General features: G+C 43.8%; 2 protein-coding genes across 3 annotated transcripts in view; one reads left to right on the top strand and one right to left on the bottom strand.

Annotated features, from left to right (window-relative positions):
* The window catches only part of RTN4IP1 (reticulon 4 interacting protein 1), a 66,613-nt gene that overhangs the window by 41,804 nt on the left and 3,400 nt on the right, over positions 1 to 21,409 (top strand). Inside the window, exon 9 of the mRNA XM_003935928.4 lies at positions 9,376 to 21,231. Coding sequence (XP_003935977.1) covers positions 9,376 to 9,483 — 108 coding nt within the window. The 3' untranslated portion in view covers positions 9,484 to 21,231. The remainder of the gene's footprint in view (positions 1 to 9,375; positions 21,232 to 21,409) is intronic.
* The window catches only part of CRYBG1 (crystallin beta-gamma domain containing 1), a 228,316-nt gene continuing 218,227 nt past the window's right edge, over positions 11,321 to 21,409 (bottom strand). For both annotated transcript variants that reach the window (XM_074397654.1, XM_039466223.2), the window contains 4 exons: positions 20,313 to 20,436; positions 19,680 to 19,838; positions 17,308 to 17,470; positions 11,321 to 13,291 (listed from right to left, as the gene is read on the bottom strand). In XM_074397654.1, coding sequence (XP_074253755.1) covers positions 13,203 to 13,291; positions 17,308 to 17,470; positions 19,680 to 19,838; positions 20,313 to 20,436 — 535 coding nt within the window. In that variant the 3' untranslated portion in view covers positions 11,321 to 13,202. The remainder of the gene's footprint in view (positions 13,292 to 17,307; positions 17,471 to 19,679; positions 19,839 to 20,312; positions 20,437 to 21,409) is intronic.

Below are 21,409 nucleotides of genomic sequence, written 5' to 3' on the forward strand. Positions count from 1 at the left end.
TTTATATTTAGTACCTAATTGTGTATTTAACCATTTCTTTTCATGGAAATGGAATTGCTAAGTCCAAAGATGTCTGCATTTATAATTTTGATAGGTTTTTTTTTTTGTTTTGTTTTGTTTTGTTTTGAGACAGGAGTCTCGCTCTGTTGCCCAGGCTGGAGTGCAGTGGTGTGATCTCAGCTCACTGCAAACTCTGCCTCCCGGGTACAAGTGATTCTCCTGCCTCAGCCTCCTGACTAGCTGGGATTACAGGTGCCCACTATCACACCTGGCTAATTTTTGTATTTTCAGTAGAGACTGGGTTTCAGCATGCTGGCCAGACTGATCTGGAACTCCTGACCTCGAATGATCCACTCGCCTCGGCCTCCCAAAATGCTGGCATTACAGGCGTGAGCAACCACACTTGGCCTTTGATAGATATTAAAATAGACAGCTTTTGAAAATCTAGTACGTATGTTTAGTGTCTAGAATTTCTCTTGTGATCTACCTTCTAGGCCCCTTCTGTCTTTCTTTACCCATTATCTTACCCTCTGAACCATGTTTACCTCATTAGAGACTTGTTTTTAAGAATGTGAAGATCTGGTACTGGTCACTTGTGATTTAAACTACATTAATAAAAATAGAATTTGACCTGGGCATGGTGGCTCATGCCTGTAATTCCATTTACTTAAAAGCCTGAGGTGGGAGCATCGCTTGGGCCCAGGAGTTCAAGACCAGCCTGGGCAACATAGGGAGACCCCATCTCACACACACACAAAAAGAATCTGGATTAATGAGTATTACAGATAGAGTCTAAATTCTTCTTGTTAGCCTTGCATGCCCGAGTAAAAATGGCGAAGCCACCAAGTTAATAGCCACAATAATGAGCACTCCCCATCAATCCATTAATAGCATCATCCTTCTACTTTCTTTATGAACACCAACCCTATCTTTGCTTTCTCCTAGTGCAGCACTCAGTAAATGTTTTTGGAATTAAGATTTCCTGCCCTTCGCGCCATTGCACTCCAGCCTGGGTAACGAGAGCGAAACTCCGTCTCAAAAAAAAAAAAAAAAAAAAAAAAAAGATTTCCTGCCTTTAATGTGCTCACTATTGTCAGGCTCAAAAGTGAAGAGGAGCTGAAATTTCCTAAGTATGTGGGAAGGGCCTGGTGTAAGGCATTGTTTTCACATGACTGTCATCAGGAAGGCTTATGCATGCAGTAGGACTCCATAGTCATCCTACCTGGGCACAACTTCAGTGTGAATTTTAAGTTACCTAGTATTTTCATTCTATCTTAGATAAGTGGTTGCAAACCGCAGCCTGTGGTCCACATTCAATCTGAGACCTGTTTTTGCACATCCTCTGAGCTAAGAATGGTTTTTACATTTTTAAAGATTTGTTAAAAAAACAAACAAACAAACAAACAAAAAACCACAAAAAAACTTAGACCATTGAAGCCTGCAAAGCCAAAATTACTCACTATATAGCCCTTTACAGAAAAAGTTTACCACTCAGCCGATCATTATCTTAAACTAGTAGTTAGATTTATTTATTTTTTTTTTTTTGAGATGGAGTCTTGTTTTGTCCCCAGGTGAGTGCAGTGACATGATCTTAGCTCACTGCAACCTCTGCCTCCCAGGTTCAAGTAATTCTCCTGCCAGTCTCCCAAGTAGCTGAGACTACAGGTGTGTGCCACCACGCCCAGTGAATTTTGGTATTTTTAGTGGATACGGGGTTTCACCATGTTGGCCAGGATGGTCTCAGTCTCTTGACCTCATGATCCACCTACCTCAGCCTCCCAAAATGCTGGGATTACAGGGGTGAGCCACTGTGCCTGGCCTTTTTTTTGAGACAGAGTTTCACTCTTGTTGCCCAGGATGGACTGCAGTGTTGTGATCTCGGCTCACTGAAACTTCTGCCTCCCAGGTTCAAGCAGTTCTTCTGCCTCAGCCTCCCGAGTATCTGGGATTACAGGCATGCACTGCCATGCCCAGCTAATTTTGTATTTTTAGGAGAGACAGGGTTTCTCCATGTTGGTCAGGCTGGTCTCGAACTCCTAACCTCAGGTGTCTGCCTGCCCTGGCCTCCCAGAGTGCTAGGATTACACTGAAACCCAGTCATGCCAAGCTGCAGTTTACAGAATAGGCAGAGGAGGAGCTGCTCTGCTGGTGAAGTGGTGGCAGGGAGTGACACCCTCCCCCCCCTCCGCCCCTGCAAATACTCTCTTTCCCTGCAGCTGCTTCACACAACCAAGGAGCCCTGGGCTCTTGGACACCGGTTTGCAAACCACTGTTCTAGGCGTTCTCAAAAAAGAATGATTTATAATTAGCCCCTTAAGTGTAATGGGTTGGTAAGTCAGTACCAACCCATTAGACTTAAGGGGCTAAGTTTATTGGCATTTTCTCCTAAGCACAGTAAACAGTTCATTGCCTGTTTATTGGCATTTTCTCCTAAGCACAATAAACAGTTCCTGTTTTCATACTATTTAACACCCTTATTTTTTGGTTGGGGGAGATTAGCAACAATTCTATTCAGGTCATGCATATGTCATTGATTAGCATACTCATAGACTAGAAAAAGGAAAACCTTACACTTGTCTAGTCTACTGTCTTCACCCCTTCATCCCCCATCCTGCTTCAATGTCGCATTTGAAGGGACAGAGGCCCTAAGAAATTAAATGACATGGTCAAGGTCATATAGTTAGGCAGGGCCCAGGTCTCATGACCCTTAGGACAATTCTTCTACAGCCTTCATTGTTTTCTGCTTAAATCATCATCCAGACATTGCTACACAGAGTTTGAATTCTTGGTATTTGACTCCATCATCTTGTGTTTCTCAATATCTTTCAGAGCTGAGAGGAGGTGGTGGTGGGGCAGTCTTCAGATGATAGCTGCTACTAAGAAGGACTGTGTAATTGTGTTTTGAAGGAAAATATTTATACATATTTGCTTATATATACATGTATTAGTTTTCTATTGCTGTAACAAATTACTACGAATATGGTAGCTTAAGACAACACACATTTATTATCTTATAATAATAAGATTTTGGTCAGAAGTCCACAATGGGTGGGCAGGGCTGCATTCCTCCCAGAAGCAGGCTGTAGGGGAGAATCTGTCTCCTTGTCTTCTCCAGCTTCTAGAGGCCGTGCCTCCCTTGACTTATGGCTACGTCACTTCAGCCGCTGCTTCTGTTATCACATCTTTGACTCTAACCCTCCTGCCTTCCTCTTATAGGGACCTTCAGATTACACTGGGCCCACTTGGATAATCCAGTATAATCTCTGCATCTCAGGATCCTTAATCACACCAGCAAAGTCCTCTTGCCATGTGAGGTGCCATATTCACATGTTTCGGGAATTAGGATGTGAATTTCTGTGGGGGCCATTATTCCGCCTACCACAATGTATAAAATACCTCAAAAGGACACGAAAGGAACTGGAGATATTGGTTGCTCCTGAGGAGGGAAACTAGGTGGCTGGCAATCAAGTATGGGAGGAAGATCTTTTTTTTTTTTTTTTTTTTTTTGAAACAGGATCTCACTTTGTCACCCAGGTTGGAATGTAATGGTGTGAGCTCAGCTCACTGCAGCCTCTACCTTTTGGGCTCAAGCAGTCCTCCTACCTCAGCCCCCCATGTAGCACTACCCAACACTACTTCTTGGACAGGTATGCCCCTAACCAGCTAAATTTTTTGTAGAGATAGGGTTTTGCCATGGTGCTCAGGCTGGTCTCGAACTCCTGAGCTCAAGCGATCTGCCTGCCTCGGCCTTGCCAAGTGCTGGGATTGTAGGTGTGAACCACTGCACTTGGCCAGGAAGATCTTTTCCTATTAAGCCTTCTGATGTTAGGAGCTTAATGTTCACAGGTATATTCAAAACCTTAGATGCCAGCCAAGCAAGTGATAGAGATTTCTCAGTTTCTTTCTTTATTTTAGCCAGCATCAGAATAGTTCCTATGCAGCATGTTTGAGTTCAGTTCAAAGCATTTACCAGTGAAAAGTTTCTAGAACTTTCTGCAGTGATAGAAATGTTCTATGTCTTTAGTGTTCACTGTGGTGGCCACTAACTAAGCCACTTGTGACTACTGAGCACTTGAAATGTAGCAAATGCAACTTGAGAGACTTTTTATTTACTTACTTTTGATTAACTTAAATAGTCATGTGTCTAGAGCAGGCGTCCCCAAACTTTTTACACAGGGGGCCAGTTCACTGTCCCTCAGACCGTTGGAGGGCCGCCACATACTGTGCTCCTCTCACTGACCACCAATGAAAGAGGTGTCCCTTCCTGAAGTGTGGCGGGGGACCGGATAAATGGCCTCAGGGGGCCGCATGCGGCCCGCGGGCCGTAGTTTGGGGACGCCTGGTCTAGAGGCTACCATATTGGACATTGCAGCTTCAGAGAAAAATGTAATGAGTTCTGAGGTAGGGCCTAGTTCCCAGGCCCGTCTTGAATAGCTGGGCCCTCATTTCGCAATGAAGTACATTCTAAACTTTTACTGGATTTTGATTAGAGACTGAAGGTAATGATTAGGGACTGAATCTCTGTGACCACTAGAAGAGGGCTGTCTTGCTTGATGTGGCAAGTTTCTCATGGCTCTCATGGCCTCAATGCTTCTGAAGTTTTTCTGATGCCACTGAAATTGTTTCTATGAGGAAATTTATATGGGGTTTCTCTGCTCACCTTCTGGCTTTTGGAACTACATTTTTTAGGAGTACCTAGGGACAAGTCCCTGATGCTTTCCCAAATGGGCACATTTACTCCCTTGGAGAGTTCCCCCACCTGCCATCCCTCTCCTGTCTCACCCCATCTTCCCCAGTTTTGAGTTTGCCATCTGGGGCTGGAAGTTTCCAAGAAATAGCAACTGAGAGCAAAATTCACCTCTTCCTTTTGTCCTCTTCTTATCTAAAGGTAGACTAAGTCCCCTTCTTCCTCTTTACCCCAACCTTGGAAATACTGGACCTATCGCAGAGGTCGGGCATACCTGTCCAAGAGGTAGTGCTGGAACTGCGGTCCTGGTGCCGGTCCACAGGTGTGTGGATTCGAACTCAGACCAGGAGCCCTTAGGTCTTCCTTGGTGTTTGCCACCTGTCAGCGTCCCCTCACACACCTCACCCTCTGAGACCTGCAGCCTCTGTGCCTGGTGGAAGAAGAGGCCAGGGGTCTAGGAAAAGAAGTGGAACAGACTATGACTCCCCAGATTATATCCGTCCCATGGGTTAGTGACGTTAGGAGTCCTGTGTCCTTGTTTTGGCTTTGCCGTTGACAGCTGTGACCTTGCACTTACCGCTCAGTCACTTGCACTTCAGTTTCCTAGCCAGTCAAAAGAGGCCCACTCAGATATCTTAACTCTATTGTTTCGTGATTCTCGCTGGGAAAACGGGAATTGAGGGAGAATGTCTGCCTGCTGCCATGCCTGCCTAAACAGTATCCTTCACCAGCAGCCTCATGCTCTTGCAGTAGTGAGAGGTTTTCTGTACTGTCTTCCCCTCAAGCGTGAGAGCAGGTTTTTGCCTCAGCAGGAAGGAGCATTTGCCCAGCAGCTGGTAAGCAGCAATATTCCAAGGCCACATCCAGAAAGGTTGAGATTCCCGTTGTCCCTACATTCTCACAGAAGGGACGTCAGGCAGCAGGTACCAAATCTTGGGGCTTGGCTTGGTTCAGCCTTTGTTTCAGGGATGCGAGGCACAATCAGGACCCCACACTTGGATCCAAGGCTGAATGAGGGCTGCTCCTGTGAGCGTATCCTGGCCAGCAGTGAGCCTCATGTGTCTGCGCAATGGGAAGCATGGGGTTGAGCCTGCCCGCTTTATAACAGGGCTCCCTGTGCCAGGTGGACTATAGCAGCGTCATCACATAAACGTCCCCACTTCACTGCGAGTAACCTTTCTTTCCCCTCTCTGGATTTTAACTCTGATCCCTTTGTCCTTAACAAACAAGTATTCTAGGTCTGATGTGAGGCTGTACATAGACACTCTCTCATTATCCAGTTAATCTGTGTTTGCTGTCATGGATTCAGCCAACAGTGGCATTTGCCTGCCTTCAATTCGAAACCTTTTTTTCCATTGTCACTTACGGGAATTGCTGAATGACTCATTATGCCGTGGTCAGCCCTCTCGGGTTATTTGCCACAATAGGCCTGACCAGCCAGATTAAAGTGTGCAGTAACTACAAGCTGCCTGTGTCATCAGTTCAGGATGTGTCCCCGGTCAGAGCTCTAAGTTGAACATAGCCAGATGAGCCCAGGCAGTTCATTTTGGAGTTCAGCCTGTTTTGTGTACCTGCTCTGGAGTAGTGCCTTAGGAGGCAGACACTTCGTTAGTCTGTGGAATGGATGGATATGTGCAGCGTACAAATTAGGGATCCCAAGAATAAGGTAAAAGGCTGGGCGAGTCCCACTTTAGGGTATATGCAGATCACGGGGGAAGCATTGTCTCTGCCCCAGCCCCAGAGGTTCTGATGTAGCTGTTCTAACAGGAGGCCTTGGACTCTGCATTTTAAGCATGCATTCAGGTGATTCCTTTTCCAGGTAAACAGCATCCTGAAAAGTGTCCCAGGGGCTTTAGGGGAGTGGTGGGTTCACGTTTCATGTAGGACATACAGGAAACTTTTTTTTTTTTTTTTTTTTTTTTGAGGCAGAATCTTGCTCTGTTGCCTATGGTGGAGTCCAGTGGTGTGATCTCACTGCAACCTCTGCCTCCCAGGTTCAAGCAATTCTCCTGCCTTAGCCTCCCAAGTAACTGGAATTACATACAGGCACCTTCCACCACACCCAGCTAATTTTTATATTTTTAGTGGCAATGGAGTTGTGCCATGTTGGCCAGGCTGGTCTCAAACTCCTGACCTCAGGTGATCCACCTGCCTCAGCCTCCCCAAGTGCTGGGATTACAGATGCAAGCCACCGTGCCGGGCCAGGAAACATGAATGCAGTCCATTCTGTAACATGAGTGCAGTCTACCCTAAAGTGGGACTCACCACAGCCCTTTCTCTGCCTTATTCTTGGAGAGAATGGAAGACAAATAGGCGTCATCTCATAAGCCAGCTCAGAGCAGTTAATAGTGGCTGCAGTGGTGAAAATTCTGAGGTCATGCTCAGCTTGCAGGGGATCAGCAAGTAGTGATGTCCCCCATAGGCATGGACGGCACCCGCATACTGCACATCTGTGATCTTGGTGGCTGGATGCAGGGCCTAGAGACCAGGTCCTCAGCTGGCATAAGGAAGGCAGGCCGATACGCAGGCTGTGATAAATCCTAACAGTCCTTGGCCACCTTTCCCTTCCTTTAAGGTTTTAGGGGTAAGTGTAGACAGCAGCAGATGCTATAGGAAAGGCTCAGTACATAATGGTGACAGCAGACAGTGGCACCAGATTGAATCCTGACTCACCATTTAGCAGAAGTGTGACATTGGGCAACTTATTTAACTCTGTCTTGATTTATTCATCTGTAAAATAACAGTATCTATGTCAAACAATGGTTATGGGGATTAAATGAGATGAAATCTACAGAGCCCCTAAAACAGTGTTTGGTACATAGTGAGGCCAGAATGTGCCAGCTATTGCTTTTATTATGAGCTTATTGTGATTTGTGGTTACAAAAGTATTTCCAGCTTTTTGAAGAAGGGAACTTTTGGAGTTTAAGATGCTCTTCTGGTGGCTGCGCTGTGAAATTCATCCAAGAGGAAGGTTTATCAGATGCGTCTGAATGTCATGAGAACACTTCTTCTTGAAAAGGAAAAGTTTAAAATCTATAGTTGGTTTATGCCTTCTGGTAACTTATGCCTGCCAGTGGAGCTATGGGAGGCAGGCCACTGATACCCAGTGAACAATTAGTGATTTTTGCTAAAATCACTAATTTTGAAAAGGAAGAATTCAGTTGGATTTTTGCATGAAGAGAGAGGATGTTACCTGGGACCTAGTTTCAGAAGGAGGTTGCTGGCCATACTGATAGTACAGTGAAAAGACCCAGCAGCATTGAAACATTTATGAACTGGCTGGAACGGCTTTCTTGTAAATTGTAACCAGCTGCACCGTCATTTAGCAAAGCCTGCCAGGGCAGCTCCAGGGCCAAGTATTCCTGAAGGCCAGGAAGCTCACATATGGTGCTTTTCCCCCACTTACCTTATTAGTTTTCACCTAAGTGACCTAATTAAGCTTCTACTATATGTCTAGCATGATGCTTGGTGTTGTGGGGGATGCAGATGAAGTAGTCTAGTCCCCTGTCCCACAGGTACTTTATGCTCTGGTTGGGCAGATATGCCAGACACTTAATTACACACACACACACACACACACACACACACGCACTTTCCATGCACTCTTTTTTTTTATAAGACAGGGTTTCGGCCGGGCGCGGTGGCTCAAGCCTGTAATCCCAGCACTTTGGGAGGCCGAGGCGGGTGGATCACGAGGTCGAGAGATCGAGACCATCCTGGTCAACAAGGTGAAACCCCGTCTCTACTAAAAATACAAAAAGTTAGCTGGGCATGGTGGTGCGTGCCTGTAATCCCAGCTACTTAGGAGGCTGAGGCAGGAGAATTGCCTGAGCCCAGGAGGCGGAGGTTGCGGTGAGCCGAGATCGCGCCATTGCACTCCAGCCTGGGTAACAAGAACGAAACTCCGTCTCAAAAAAAAAAAGACAGGGTTTCACCATGTTGGTCCGGCTGGTCTTGAACTCCCGACCTCAGGTGATCTGCCCGCCTTGGCCTCCAAAGTGCTTGGATTACAGGCGTGAGCCACCATGCCGGGCCTCCATGCACTCTTTAAGGAATTTAAGGAGCCAGGCAGATACATACAGCAAGGACCTTGGGATGCCTCTCTGGTATCTACCATACACCACAGAATGGCTGAGATGTCTACTCAGTTGTAACAAGTACAGATTGAGGGAGGCCACATGGTTCCTGTGGTAGCTGAAAGGAATAGCACATTGCAAACTGGGGCCTAAGGAAAGACAGTGTGAGACCTGGGTGGTAGAGTTTTCAAAGGAGAGGGATTTCTGGGCTGACTGACTCGTACCAGCAGAGGCACAAACATTCCATGTGGAGAAAATGACAGGTAGACCATTTTGATAAAGTCTGGACTCTGGATGAGGGCTGAGTCAGGATGGACGTGGTCTTTGAATGCCAGAGTGGGAACTGTTGAAGGGTTCTGAGTAAGAGATTGACAGAACAGTGTGGAGAAGTAAGACTGGGCAGTGGGGCGGGAGGGGCATTAAGGAGAGAGACAGCAGTGAGGCAAGAGTGGAGGCAGTCTCATGGCTCATGTGAGAACCTGACCTGGGTCCACTGGAGAGAGACTCAAGAGACTGGCTTGAGGGGCACTGTGAAGAAGGTAATTACCAATGTCATCTGCCTTGGAAGATGAAGGTTTTTATATTCACCGGTCAACCTCTTATGTTTTACAGATCCGGCCGGTTATTGAACAAACCTTTCCTTTTTCTAAAGTTCCAGAAGCCTTCCTGAAGGTGGAAAGAGGACACGCCCGAGGAAAGACTGTAATTAATGTTGTTTAAATAAATACGCAGTTTAGTGATTGTTGGCCTCCTTATTTGGTAAGTGCCTGTGTGCCCAAATTTTTTTCTAGCCATCCCTTTCAAACATTTTTTTCCAGATTAGATTATAAATTCCATGATAAAACCTTTACAAAACACATTATTTTGGTCAGTAATTAATACAAAAATATCAGCCCTTGGACTTGTCTGTAGTCAGTAAAAATTCCAGATGGTTTTTTTCAAGCTGTTCTTTCACACGGGCTTTGCAGGTTCCTGTGGCACCTTCTATTTTACTAGCTCAAACGGCTTTATTGTCATTTTTGAGATGGTCTCACTCCGTCACCCAGGCTGGAGTGCAGTGGCATGATCACAGGTTACTGCAGCATCGACCTTAAGCAGTTCTCCTGCTTCAGCCTCCCAAGTAGCTAGGACTGCAGGTGTGCACTACCACACCCAGATAATTGTTTTGTATTTTTAGGTTTTGCCATGTTGCCCAGGCGGGTCTCAAACTCCTGGGCTTAAGTGATGTACCCACCTCAGTCTCCTAAAAGGCTGGGATTACAGGTGAGCGAGCCACCGTGCTGGGCCTGATTGTCTTGATGTTTGTACAGTACTAAAACTTTCAGTGTCTGGATGGACGTCGGCATGCAGAGGTAATTTAAAGCTGGTTCCTTCTTGAACTCGTCACTGAGCACCTTTCTAACCAGCTAAGGTTTCCTTTTTTGTTCCTTCACCATAACGTGGTCACCACAGCTCTTAAAGTTCTAAATCTCTTAGCGTCATATATAAAAATCTGACTGGTAAGGCCGGGCGCGGTGGCTCACGCCTGTAATCCCAGCACTTTGGGAGGCCGAGGCGGGTGGATCACGAGGTCAAGAGATCGAGACCATCCTAGTCAACATGGTGAAACCCCGTCTCTACTAAAAATACAAAACATTAGCTGGGCATGGTGGCACGTGCCTGTAATCCCAGCTACTCAGGAGGCTGAGGCAGGAGAATTGCCTGAACCCAGGAGGCGGAGGTTGCGGTGAGCCGAGATGGCGCCATTGCACTCCAGCCTGGGTAACAAGAGCGAAACTCTGTCTCAAAAAAAAAAAAAAAAAAAAATCTGACTGGTGATTCGTTTGTTTATGCTCTTCATATTGAAAGGTGAGGGCACAGTGTCGTAACTTTTTAAAACCCTTCCATCTTGCGTAAGGGTTAGGCCCGTTTCAGCAATGGAAACATGCTTCTCTGAGAGCTTTTCCATGGAAATTGCAGCCATTCCAGTGGAACCCAAAGCTCGCCACTTTGACGTCAAATGTTTACATCTAGGCACCTCACCAGTCAACCCGTTGCAGTGTACGCTTTTGAATCTCTGTTCATTCATGGTAAGTGTTTTTACTTCCTAATATCCTCATCCTCAGTATTGCACCTGAAACACTTGCTTTTAACCTGTTTTGAGATTTCTGCTTGGTTTATTCCTGTTAGACACTCATTTGGTAGCATGTACATTAGATGTAAGCTTTTCTCTAGAATTGCTGGTCTGGTCTAACTACTGATTTATTTCAAAAGAAAAGAAATCTGATTTTCCAGGTGTAAATACCAGCTGCTCTTGACTTCCATCTGGAGCAGCCTCAGCTCTTTTCCTGGAGGGCTCCCAGGTGGTAGTGGGAGTAAAATACTTGAGCCAGGACCTCATTCATCGTCGTTTACCACTCGCAGAAACTATGGAGTTTGGAAAGAGGGTGGTCAGCTGTTACACCAGCACCCCTCAAACCTGCTTCATCCTAATCAGGCAGTTGTTTCTAATCTGCTGGCTGACTCTGAAGGGTTAGATGAGAGCTACCGAATGCACTCTCAGATTGCATCGACATAGTTAACCAGAAACAAGTTTATTTAAGAGATCAGTCAGCACAGGCTACTGTAGAATGTCTTACCCCACCATATTGTAATGGTATGCACAGTAAGGCCTAAAATTAGAGCTATACATCTAGGAACAAGACAGACATGGTGGATGCTGTTGCACATGTGCCAATACTATTTCAAAACAAGATAAACTATTCTAATGACCATAACTGCCTACCATAGACTCCAGAGCTGATCAGCATTTTGGAATTAGAAACACTTCAACAGATGGAAAGGAAACCAGTTGTTCTACCTGTGACAGGAGCACCAGTATTGAGTGATGAGGACAAAAAGAGGGAGAACATATTCAAGGGAAGGCTTAGCGCTTTTGTTTAAAGCCAGAACCCACTGTTTTGAACAGCAGCGTATGGGCCGGTGTCTTGTCGGCAGTGAAGCAGGCTGTTCGCATTCTTGAAATGCTTACTGCAGTTGAGGGTTCCAAGATTGCTTGAAGATTGACTTGATTCCAGGCAAATCATGAGTTCCAAGACTTGACCAGCAATATCCCTGAAGGTCTCTTTTCCTTCACTTCCTGGGGATAATTGCTGGTCGTCCTCCTGAGCCTTTCACACCCCATTTAGCGGCTACAATGACCTCAAGACCTAAGGCTGTCCACCAACAGCTGTAGCCTGAAGCATGGCTGTAGAACACTGTAGGGAAGGCAGCCCCATGCAGGCCATGTGCAGATGCAGCTGGATAGGAGGGCAAGAAGTGAGGCTAAAAAATCTGAGTTTAGCAAAAAAGTATGTAACATTGCTTCAGCACTTGTAGATGAGTAAGGATGGCTCATAAATTAGGTCGTGATAATAGTGTTCCAGTAGCAGCTATAAGAAAGGCATTAAACAACACTAATTTGTGATATTCTAGAGCAGCCCGTGGATGACTTAAAATAATTCAAATCCTGGCTGGGTACACTGTCTTGGGCCTGTAATCCCAGCATTTTGGGAGGCTGAGGCGAGCGGATTGCTTGGGCCCAGAAGTTTGAGGCCAGCCTAGGCAGCATGGTGAAACCCCATCTCTATAAAAAATACAAAAATTGGCTGGGCGTGGTGGTGTGTGCCTGTAGTCCCAGCTACTTGGAAGGCTGAGGTGGGAGGATCACCTGAGCCTAGGGAGGTAGAGGCTACAGTGAGCCGTGACTGTGCCACTGCACTCCAGCCTGGGTGACAGAGTGAGACCCTGTCTCAAAAAATAACAAGTGTTATCAGACTTGGACATTCAGTTTTGTAAATGTATTAATTTTCAATATTAAGGAAGGTAGTATTTTGTTTGTACCTAGAGTCCCTTAAATGTCTGCATACCTAAGGCTTTCCCACTTTGCTAGGCAGCATATTTAAAGGTTCCAGAAAGTGTTAAAGGCCAAGAACCAAAATTACAGGCCGAATAAAGTATTTCTTCTTAGATGCTAAACAGTTCTCTTTCAAACATAAGCCTTTATCTTACCCTTTAAATTGTAAGGGCTTTTGTGGGTCCACAAAGTTGGTAAATTTGTTCCAGTTCTCTCCTGTCACTATCTGGACATAATTTAAAATATACACAGTCTTGAAGTCTTGATATAACATTTTAAAAAATCACCCAGAAGTTGCTCATTAGGCAACCTGTTTAAGCAGCTACCAAAAGTGAATGAAGGCTAAGAAATGAAAGGAGGACAAATTATTGGTTTAAAGCTGTGATAGTCTTTTGAAACGATGAGTAAGTTCTCTGAGTCATGGCAGCGTGATTTAAGGTTGCATTTGGAATCAGTGAAGAAGGAGTCGATCCAGTTTCCAGTTGGCTCTTCCGTCAGCATTGTCCTTTTTAAAAAACAAGGTGGCTGGAAGGACCTCCAGAAGATTTTCTTCCTTTGTTCAGGTTTATAGAACCATGGCTTCCCACACTTGTGTAAACTTCTCTTTGCTGACAGTGTTGAGGATAATGTGATTTTGATCATACTGCGTACCCCCTAAAAGAAAGAAAGGAACATAATAAAAGATGAATGTGCCCATGGGGAAGGGTCTACAGCAAACACAATTTATCCTGACACCAGTACAGCAAAAGTAAACAAGGTAGAGAACTGCAAGACTCAAGGAGGCAAAGCCGGGAGGGAAGGCTGAGCCCCTGTGGGATGAGAGGGTCAGCCTGCCAAGGGTGAATCTGTCCAAATCCCATCAGGGCACCAGCATCTTCACACAGGATATCCACCTCACAGGCTCCTTTTCCTACCCAGTTCTTAAGAGCTAGTCCACAGTCACTGTTACAGTGTCTAAAATTCAAGGGAACAGGGAAAACTCGAGAGAAGGGAAAAGGAGCAGAGAGACTAAGATATATTTGGTGGTGAGATGGTGGATTCAGACACCAGCTAGGAAAAAGTAGGCCGACCTGGCAGTGGTGGAAAGGCAGGAAGAATGGTTATTGAGGAACAGTGTTTGCATGAACAATGAAAACGGGCTGCATTAGGTCAAAGGAGAGGTTTGGATGACACCCAGAAGTACACAAAGGGACAGGGTAGCATTCTCACTACTGGGGCCTCAGCTGGTGGATAAAACTTCGTAGCATTTAAAATGCTGGGTGCCACTATATTGTAAAAGTATTATCATGAACTCTCTAACCCCCTTCTACCAGAATGTTTGTAAGATTTTCCAAAGGTGCTTACTGGATGTTTCAGGTACTTTAGTGCTAAAATCAGCCTCATGGCTTCTTTTATTGGAGAAGTATCATTAACAAAAGGGTTATCTGATTTTCTTTTTCCAGTGTGAAATAAAGATCCCTTCAGATGCCTTATCCTTTTTTAGCATAAGCCTCAGCACCAAGGATATATCAACGAAGATCCCATCAAAGTAAAAATCTGTGCATTTTGATGCAGGGAGTGACTGGTATTGAAAGCATGCTTCCTCCTTGGACCAAGAAGAAATAAACATTCTTTTCTCTTTTGAAGCATTTAGAAAACATGAAAAAGGTTTGAAAATTTACACAATAGATCTAGGTATTATAGTTGAGGAAGGAAATAGTTTCTTCTGCTCCTGTTGTAAGACACTGATTTATCATCACTGATAATCTACAGCCTCTGCACAGCTAGATGTACTACAGAATACAAAGGTAAGGCGCTTTGAGCCTTTTTGTGTAAGTCTGTAGCAGGAGGGAAAAGATGTTGCCACCACCAGCAAACCCTACCCTCTGCCGAGACAGAGACACACACAGCATACTCCACTGAGATTTCAGGAAGTATTAAAGTCACAGTGTCTTCCTTTTTCATTCTTCAATATTATAATATGTTAAGATACTTTTTGTATTGTAAGAGTCTCTTTTGTATTTTAAAAGTACCTTAAAATACTTTCATATAAATTCAACTAGAATCATGAAGACTATAAAGTTCTTGAGAAATAATTTGATTCATTCTCTTGCCTTTGGAAAGTATTTAAATTGTCCAGACTTCATGTTTTTTAAAATGAACATGAATCAGCTTCCACTGTTGTTACAAGGTGTGTGGTCTGGAATAATACATGAATGTCTACCAAAAGAACTCAATCCCCAAACACAAGGAGATAAGCTAGATGTGTGATCTAATAACTCTTAATGGCAATCTTAATAGATAACAAACGGTTCAGTGGTAACAGCTAATGGCAAGCATGGTCTGCTAGTAAGTGCACCAAGGAGAGAAGTGTTTTCCATTTTCCTATGCATGCGTGTGGGGCGTGAGGCACTGCTCTCTCATGTCCACAAGATGGCACCATTCTCCCATAGGCTGAGAAAATTAAATCGAGTTTGACAAGGAATTAAGACTGTTGTCGCTACCATACTAGATACTGAGAGTTCACAAATTCACAGGACATATCCTTACTCAACAGACACTTGAGTAATTTATATAGTATCATTTAGGAAGGGACTTTGGAGCTTTAAAAAGTCTTAACCTAGAGTCCCACAGTTCATGTCATAGCTAAGACAGGGAGTCAAGTGTCCTTCCTTCTGGTCTGCTGCTAATGTAGCAAGTCAGGGCCATCCTATGTGCCTAGAGCATCTAGAACGTAAGCTGTCTGAAGCCAAGGAGGAGGCTTTTTTTTTTCCCCCACTCTGGTGCCCTCCGTGTCTAGCACCAAGCCTGCCGCATAGTGCATACCCCATGAATACATGTTGAAAGAATAAAAAAAGAAAGCTCTAGCTAAGGATTAGTGTCCTTCATTTTGGACATACGAATCAGATCTCATTTGTAAAAAACAGGAAAGTTTGCTCAGACTTCCTCTGGGAACTAAATATCCTACTTTTTCTAATATTGCCTCAAAACTCCATTTTTTTCCAATTTAGTCACATTTCTTTAGTGTCTGGAGATTTTGAAACTCTTGTAAACACTGAAGCACTCTAGTGCAAAAAAGTTCGTCAAAATTAGAATAAAGAAAGATCTGCGTAATTCTTAACTAGTTTGGACCTCAGGTAGATCATCTATAAAATGGTTATTTTACCTGTCTACATATTGGCAAATCTGTTGTACCAAATGTGACGTGAGGGAGCTGTGGCGTTTGTTACTGTTTGGTTTCTGAATGTTACATTTATTTTCTTATAGCCAAGGGTGCTGCTTGCGTTTGATACGATCTTTGTGATCTCCATCTAGCCTGTAGTTGCAGTGCTTAATTTGGGCTCCCAAATGCCCCTTTAATGAAGGCAAAGGCATTGTTTGCCTCTGAACATCTTTTTAACTTCTCAGATTGTGTGTGATTCTAAGTCCACTGTTTTAAGTGGGTTGGCCAGGCTTCCTACCTGGAGATCATGTAGAAGTGACAGCCATTTTCACTTCCCATACAGTTACCAAAGCCTGATGAAAATGTCCAGACTCTTTGTCCATTATTTAGAAAAGTAGTTTTTTTGTTTGTTTTTTTTAAATCAAATTACAGCGCTTTCTTTACTCTTACATCTTAAACTCTCATGACAGCATTGGCCTAAATCCCTGATTAAAGTAAAATCGAGTCAGTTTTTACTGATAATTTAAAATAGAGTATGTAATATACTCAAAAATTTAAAAACATTAATGGAGTATGTCGTATGGTTACATTTTCACTAGTTCGCTAAGTTTACAAAACATAATTGTGTTGACTTTCCTGATAGGGAATAAAAAATTGCCCATTAATTTAAAGCAGAATACCCAGGTGACATGAATATAGCGCACTGTCTGTGCCTGTCAGTAGCAACAGCACTAGTTCACTGAGTTCCCACACAGAGGTTAGGTCATTCTTACATTGTTTTAAAATGACCATCAGTGGTTCTCCCAGTGTGAGCCTCAGACCAGCAGCATTGGCAACACCTGGGAATTTGTTAGAAAGGCAAAATCTCAGGCCCCACCCCAGACCCACATCTCAGTCTGAGGATGTAGCCCCACAGTCTGGTTAAACCAGCCCTCCAGGTGATTCTGATGCAAATAAAGTTAAGGACCACCACCCTAAATTTATTCGTCCCCAAGCACCGTCAATTCACTCCCTATTAACTTCATTGAACACAGGTTGCATTGAAATCCTCTAGGCTGTGTTAATTCCTTTGAGATCTTAGGTCTTTTCAATGAAAAGTCACATGTGTATACATGAGAATCTTCAGCTCCACTGAACTAAGTGCAACCACGGCCCTTCAGCTTGTGATTTTTAGTCTAACACTATTAAAAATAAAATGGTTTGAAGCCGCCCTATGGCCAGATTCTGGTTCAGCAGTTTGTGAGATCGTGGCTAAATTGGTCAACTTCTTCGAGCTTCAGGGATTTTTTTGTCTGTAAAACTGGGAAGAGAAGAGGAAGAGGGGGATAATGTAGACCTCACAGGGCAGCTAAGATGACGACAGGAGGCCGGCGTTCAAAGTGGTTCGCACAGCAGCTGCCACATAGTAGGGCTCTCTTACTGTCACTACTAATAATATACTCAGCCTTTTCAAAAGTTACGAATACATTTTTCCTTAACTAGAAGACACACACTTTACAATAAAGAAAATAAAAGAAGTGACCCTTACCTTTGATATCTAAAACTAAGTTTGGCTTCAACTTGCTATAAATCCTGCCATCGGACTTCAAGCTCCAGAACTGGCTGTCGGCATTCTGGTCCAGGGCCAGGCCTAGTTTGGAGCCAGATGTTACCAGGCTGCCCACAATCGTCAGGCAGCAGTCTTCGGCTATCTGCTCAGTGGAAAAGACAAGAGAGCTTAAATATGCATCCAGTTCTAAGTCTCGAAGCAATGGTTTATCTGGTTACACTGATCTTTAAAATTATCTTAGTTCCTCACTACATTTACCCCACATGAGGCAATTCAGCTCTTAGCCAACTAGAATCAGACACCAAATATTTATGTCCTGTATTTTTAAATATACGTGAATGATGGAGAAATCTCAATTTTTGTGCATCATAAGAGGCTTCTGCCCTTTGCAAGAGAGCCTCAGAACATTAAAACTGCCCATGATGAGATTTTTCTGTCATAAGTGACCGTGATCCCAGGCGGGGTCTGGTCTGCAGCTACATCGCCCTCTGACATCTCCACCTCTGCATGACTTGACCTTCCGGTTTAAGACTGCACCTCTAATTTTGTAGCACTGGGTGGCTAAAGGGCATTTTTTCGTTTTAACACTCAGAATTGCATTTATTAGCGTGTGTCTTCATGAGAATTACAATTTTCTAAACAGGCATGCTATCCAGCTATGAAAAAAGAAAAATGCAGACTCACTAGAGGGTGTTTTAATGCAAAGATTTAAGAGCCCTTCCCTGAAGTGAATCTAACCTTAATATATAAATAATGTATGGCGGTCGTGTTCACATGTCATTAACAAATAGAACTGGCCAGGTGCAGTGGCTCACACCTGTAATGTCAACACTTTGGGAGGCCCTGTCTCTGCAGAAAAGTTTTAAAAATTAGCCAGGTGTAGTGGCATGCACTTGTGGGTCCCAACTACCCAGGAGGCTGAGATGAGAGGATCCCTTGAGCCCAGGAGGTTGAAGCTACAGTGAGCTGTGATTGCACCACTACACTCCAGACTAGCCAACAGAGCTAGACCCCGTCTCAAACACAAAAACAAAACAAATGTTTTTCTAAAAATGCCTATTAAAAGTGTATTATTCTAGGCCAGGTGTGGTGGCTCATGCCTGTAATCTCAGCACCCTGGGAGGCTGAGGCACATGGATCACGAGGTCAGGAGATCGAAACCATCCTGGCCAACATGGTGAAACCCCATCTCTACAAAAAATAGAAACAATCAGCTGGGCATGGTGGCACGCGCCTGTAATCCCAGCTACTCGGGAGGCTGAGTGAGGCAGGAGAATCCCTTGAACCCAGGAGGTGAAGGTTGCAGTGAGCCGAGATATACCACTGCACTCCAGCCTGGGTGACAGACACCATCCCCCCCACCCCAAAAAAGTGTATTATTCTATATTGATGTGATAATCTAGGAGACTTTCTCATTGACCTACTGAATTCAAAGTTGTTAAATAACATCACTGAAATGTCTGTTAGAAATAATTGCTGAAAGCTACCATTTTCTTGGATTGTTTAAGATAATTCAAAGGCAGAAAGCTTCTTTTCATGCTTCTGTATAACAACTACTCTGTTTCTCCTGCTAGTTCTTCTATGCATGTCCAAACAGTCCTTCTGTTTACTGAAAGAATTTCCCCTCCAGCGCAACAGACCCAATGAACGAGTTGTACTCCTTTTCGCAAGGCTGTATTCCTTCTGCTGACTCATGGGGCACCAGGTTTTTTTTTTTTGTTGGTTTTTTTTTTTTTTTTAAAGAAAATCAGGAGCCAACAGTCAAGCCCATAAAATCAGGAGTAAAAGAGTTTTATCTACCATAGAAGCATGAGCTTCTCTCATAAAATCTTACTGCAGTCGGCTTTTAAGTGTCTGTTAACAGCAGGAATGATGCAGGAGGGAGATGGGCCATTTTCCAGTTTACAAGGTGTGACACTTACGAAATGGACCGTATTGAATTTACCCTTCATGCTGTTCTGTGGATTTCCCCAAAACAGAAATAAACCAAGAATGATTTCTGTTGACAGGGCTGGAGTTTATAGTTTATTTCTCTAACAGTTACATTAAGGAAAAAGGGAAGAATAACAAACACCTCCTTTTTCTATTACTATCCAAAAATCAAGCATAGAAATAACTACTCTATCTTGGATCAGCGCTATATTAACCTTTTCATTTTTAAGTTCCTAGACTGGTTGTATCACAGCTAGGAGATACACTGTCATGAAAAAAAAAAAAAAAAACTTTATTTCAGAAAGTACTCCAGGAATTGTGAAATTGCATCTACTTGAAGAAAAGATCAAAAGCATATGAAAGGATGAGTCACCTCCTAGCAAAGGCATCCCAGGCCCCCGTGGAATCCTAAAGCTCACCCTGCATTTGATGCATCCTTCTTGATAGATCCAAATCTGATCATCGGCACCAACGTCCTCCATGACCTGTATCCTCAGAAGCTTCAGATCCTCTAAGTTTCCATTGGTTGACATGAATAACCCTGTTGCTTTGTTTCGAAGTCTGAAATAAATTCGCTTCTAAAAGACAAAAAAATCCAGCAGTTGTCATAGAAGGTGTGCTGCTCGAAGCACTGAACAAGCATTAGTATCAGGAAGAAACCAAAGTGAGATATGGACTAAGGGTAATTACTATACCCAAGAGTCTCAGAGGTCTTAGATTTTCTCAATGAGAAGAGTCTGACAATTGTTGAAGCGCCTGAGGCAGGTGCCTGCCTGTGGATAACTGCGTTTGATGTTCAGTTTGATGGCATTCTGAAGCAGCCACACCTCTGAGCACCAGAAACTGAGCCCAGATTATTGGGGTGGGGAAGGAGTTTATGGGGTGAGGCCAATTATAAACTTTGAAATTAAAATGTTGGATTGCATTTATAAAATATTTCAGAGAAGTCTATACAGAGCAGGAAAGTCTATACATCTAAAAAGTTAGATTGCATTTACAAAAAAGAAATTTCAGAGAAGAGTTTATACAGAGCACGAAGAAGAGGAAAATACCTGAACAAAAGGTCGTAGAGAACCTATTTGGCGACAGCCACTGAATTCATACCAATTAGGTACTTCTGCGGGTGACAGTAGGAACTGTCGCCCTCTGTAATTGCCATATTCATAAGTAACCCATCTGAAAACAAAAAAGTAAATAACCCAGTAAGTGGTAATTCTCATTTGACAGTGGACCCCAATTACATGTATTTTTAGAATGCTTTCCATTTCCAGACTGAACTATATACTTTTAACATACATTGGGGGAAAAAATGATCTTTTCTAGAACACTTAAGTAATTTCTTAACTAATAGCAAAATGCCAAAAAGTTCCATTCTTGAAAAGAAATAGATACGTTTTTTCCTTCATGAAGCAATGAAATACGGCCTTTTAGTGGCTTCCGCAGTTCAGCCTGGGAACTATTCAGAAGATGGCTTCAGTTGTAATGATGGATCTTTAAGTTGTGTAACTAGTTAATATTTCCAAAGCTCTTAGTAGGTGCTAAATAGGGTTAAATAAAATAAGTTTTCTCTGCAATGAGAGTAATCTTCGTTAAATCTAAAAAACTGCTCAGATACTCGGTTCCTTTCTGCTCAGATGCTGCTGCTGCACACATGAGGATGCACGGGTTCAAGCACAGCCTGGCGTGGAGGCAGCCTGGCGCCCTCCTCCCTGGCTAACATATGACATCAAGGAAGAATGCACTCAAACATTTTTATCATTTTAGTCATCATCATAAAGAAATATTAAAACCTGCTGGAAAAAAAAATCACCCATAATTCTACCACCCTAATCGTCTTATAATTTTTTTTCCAGATAAGTTTCACTGTTGCCCAGGCTGAAGAGCAGTGGCATGATCATAGCTCACTGCAGCCTCAACCTCCCAGGCTCAAGTGATCTCCCACCTCAGACTCCTGAGTAGCTGGGACTACAGGTGCGCCACCACAGCCAGCTATTTTTTGTGTTTTTGGTAGAGAGGGGGTTTCAGTGTGTTGTCCTGGTTTGTCAGGAACTGCTGGGCTCCAGTGATCTGCCCGCCTCAACCACCCAAAGTGCTAGGGTTACAGGCGTGAGTCACTGCACTCAGCTTCAGATGGAGTTTTGCTCTTGTT

Source organism: Saimiri boliviensis, chromosome 4 (genome assembly GCF_048565385.1).
Source record: "Saimiri boliviensis isolate mSaiBol1 chromosome 4, mSaiBol1.pri, whole genome shotgun sequence".
Lineage (NCBI taxonomy): Eukaryota > Metazoa > Chordata > Mammalia > Primates > Cebidae > Saimiri > Saimiri boliviensis.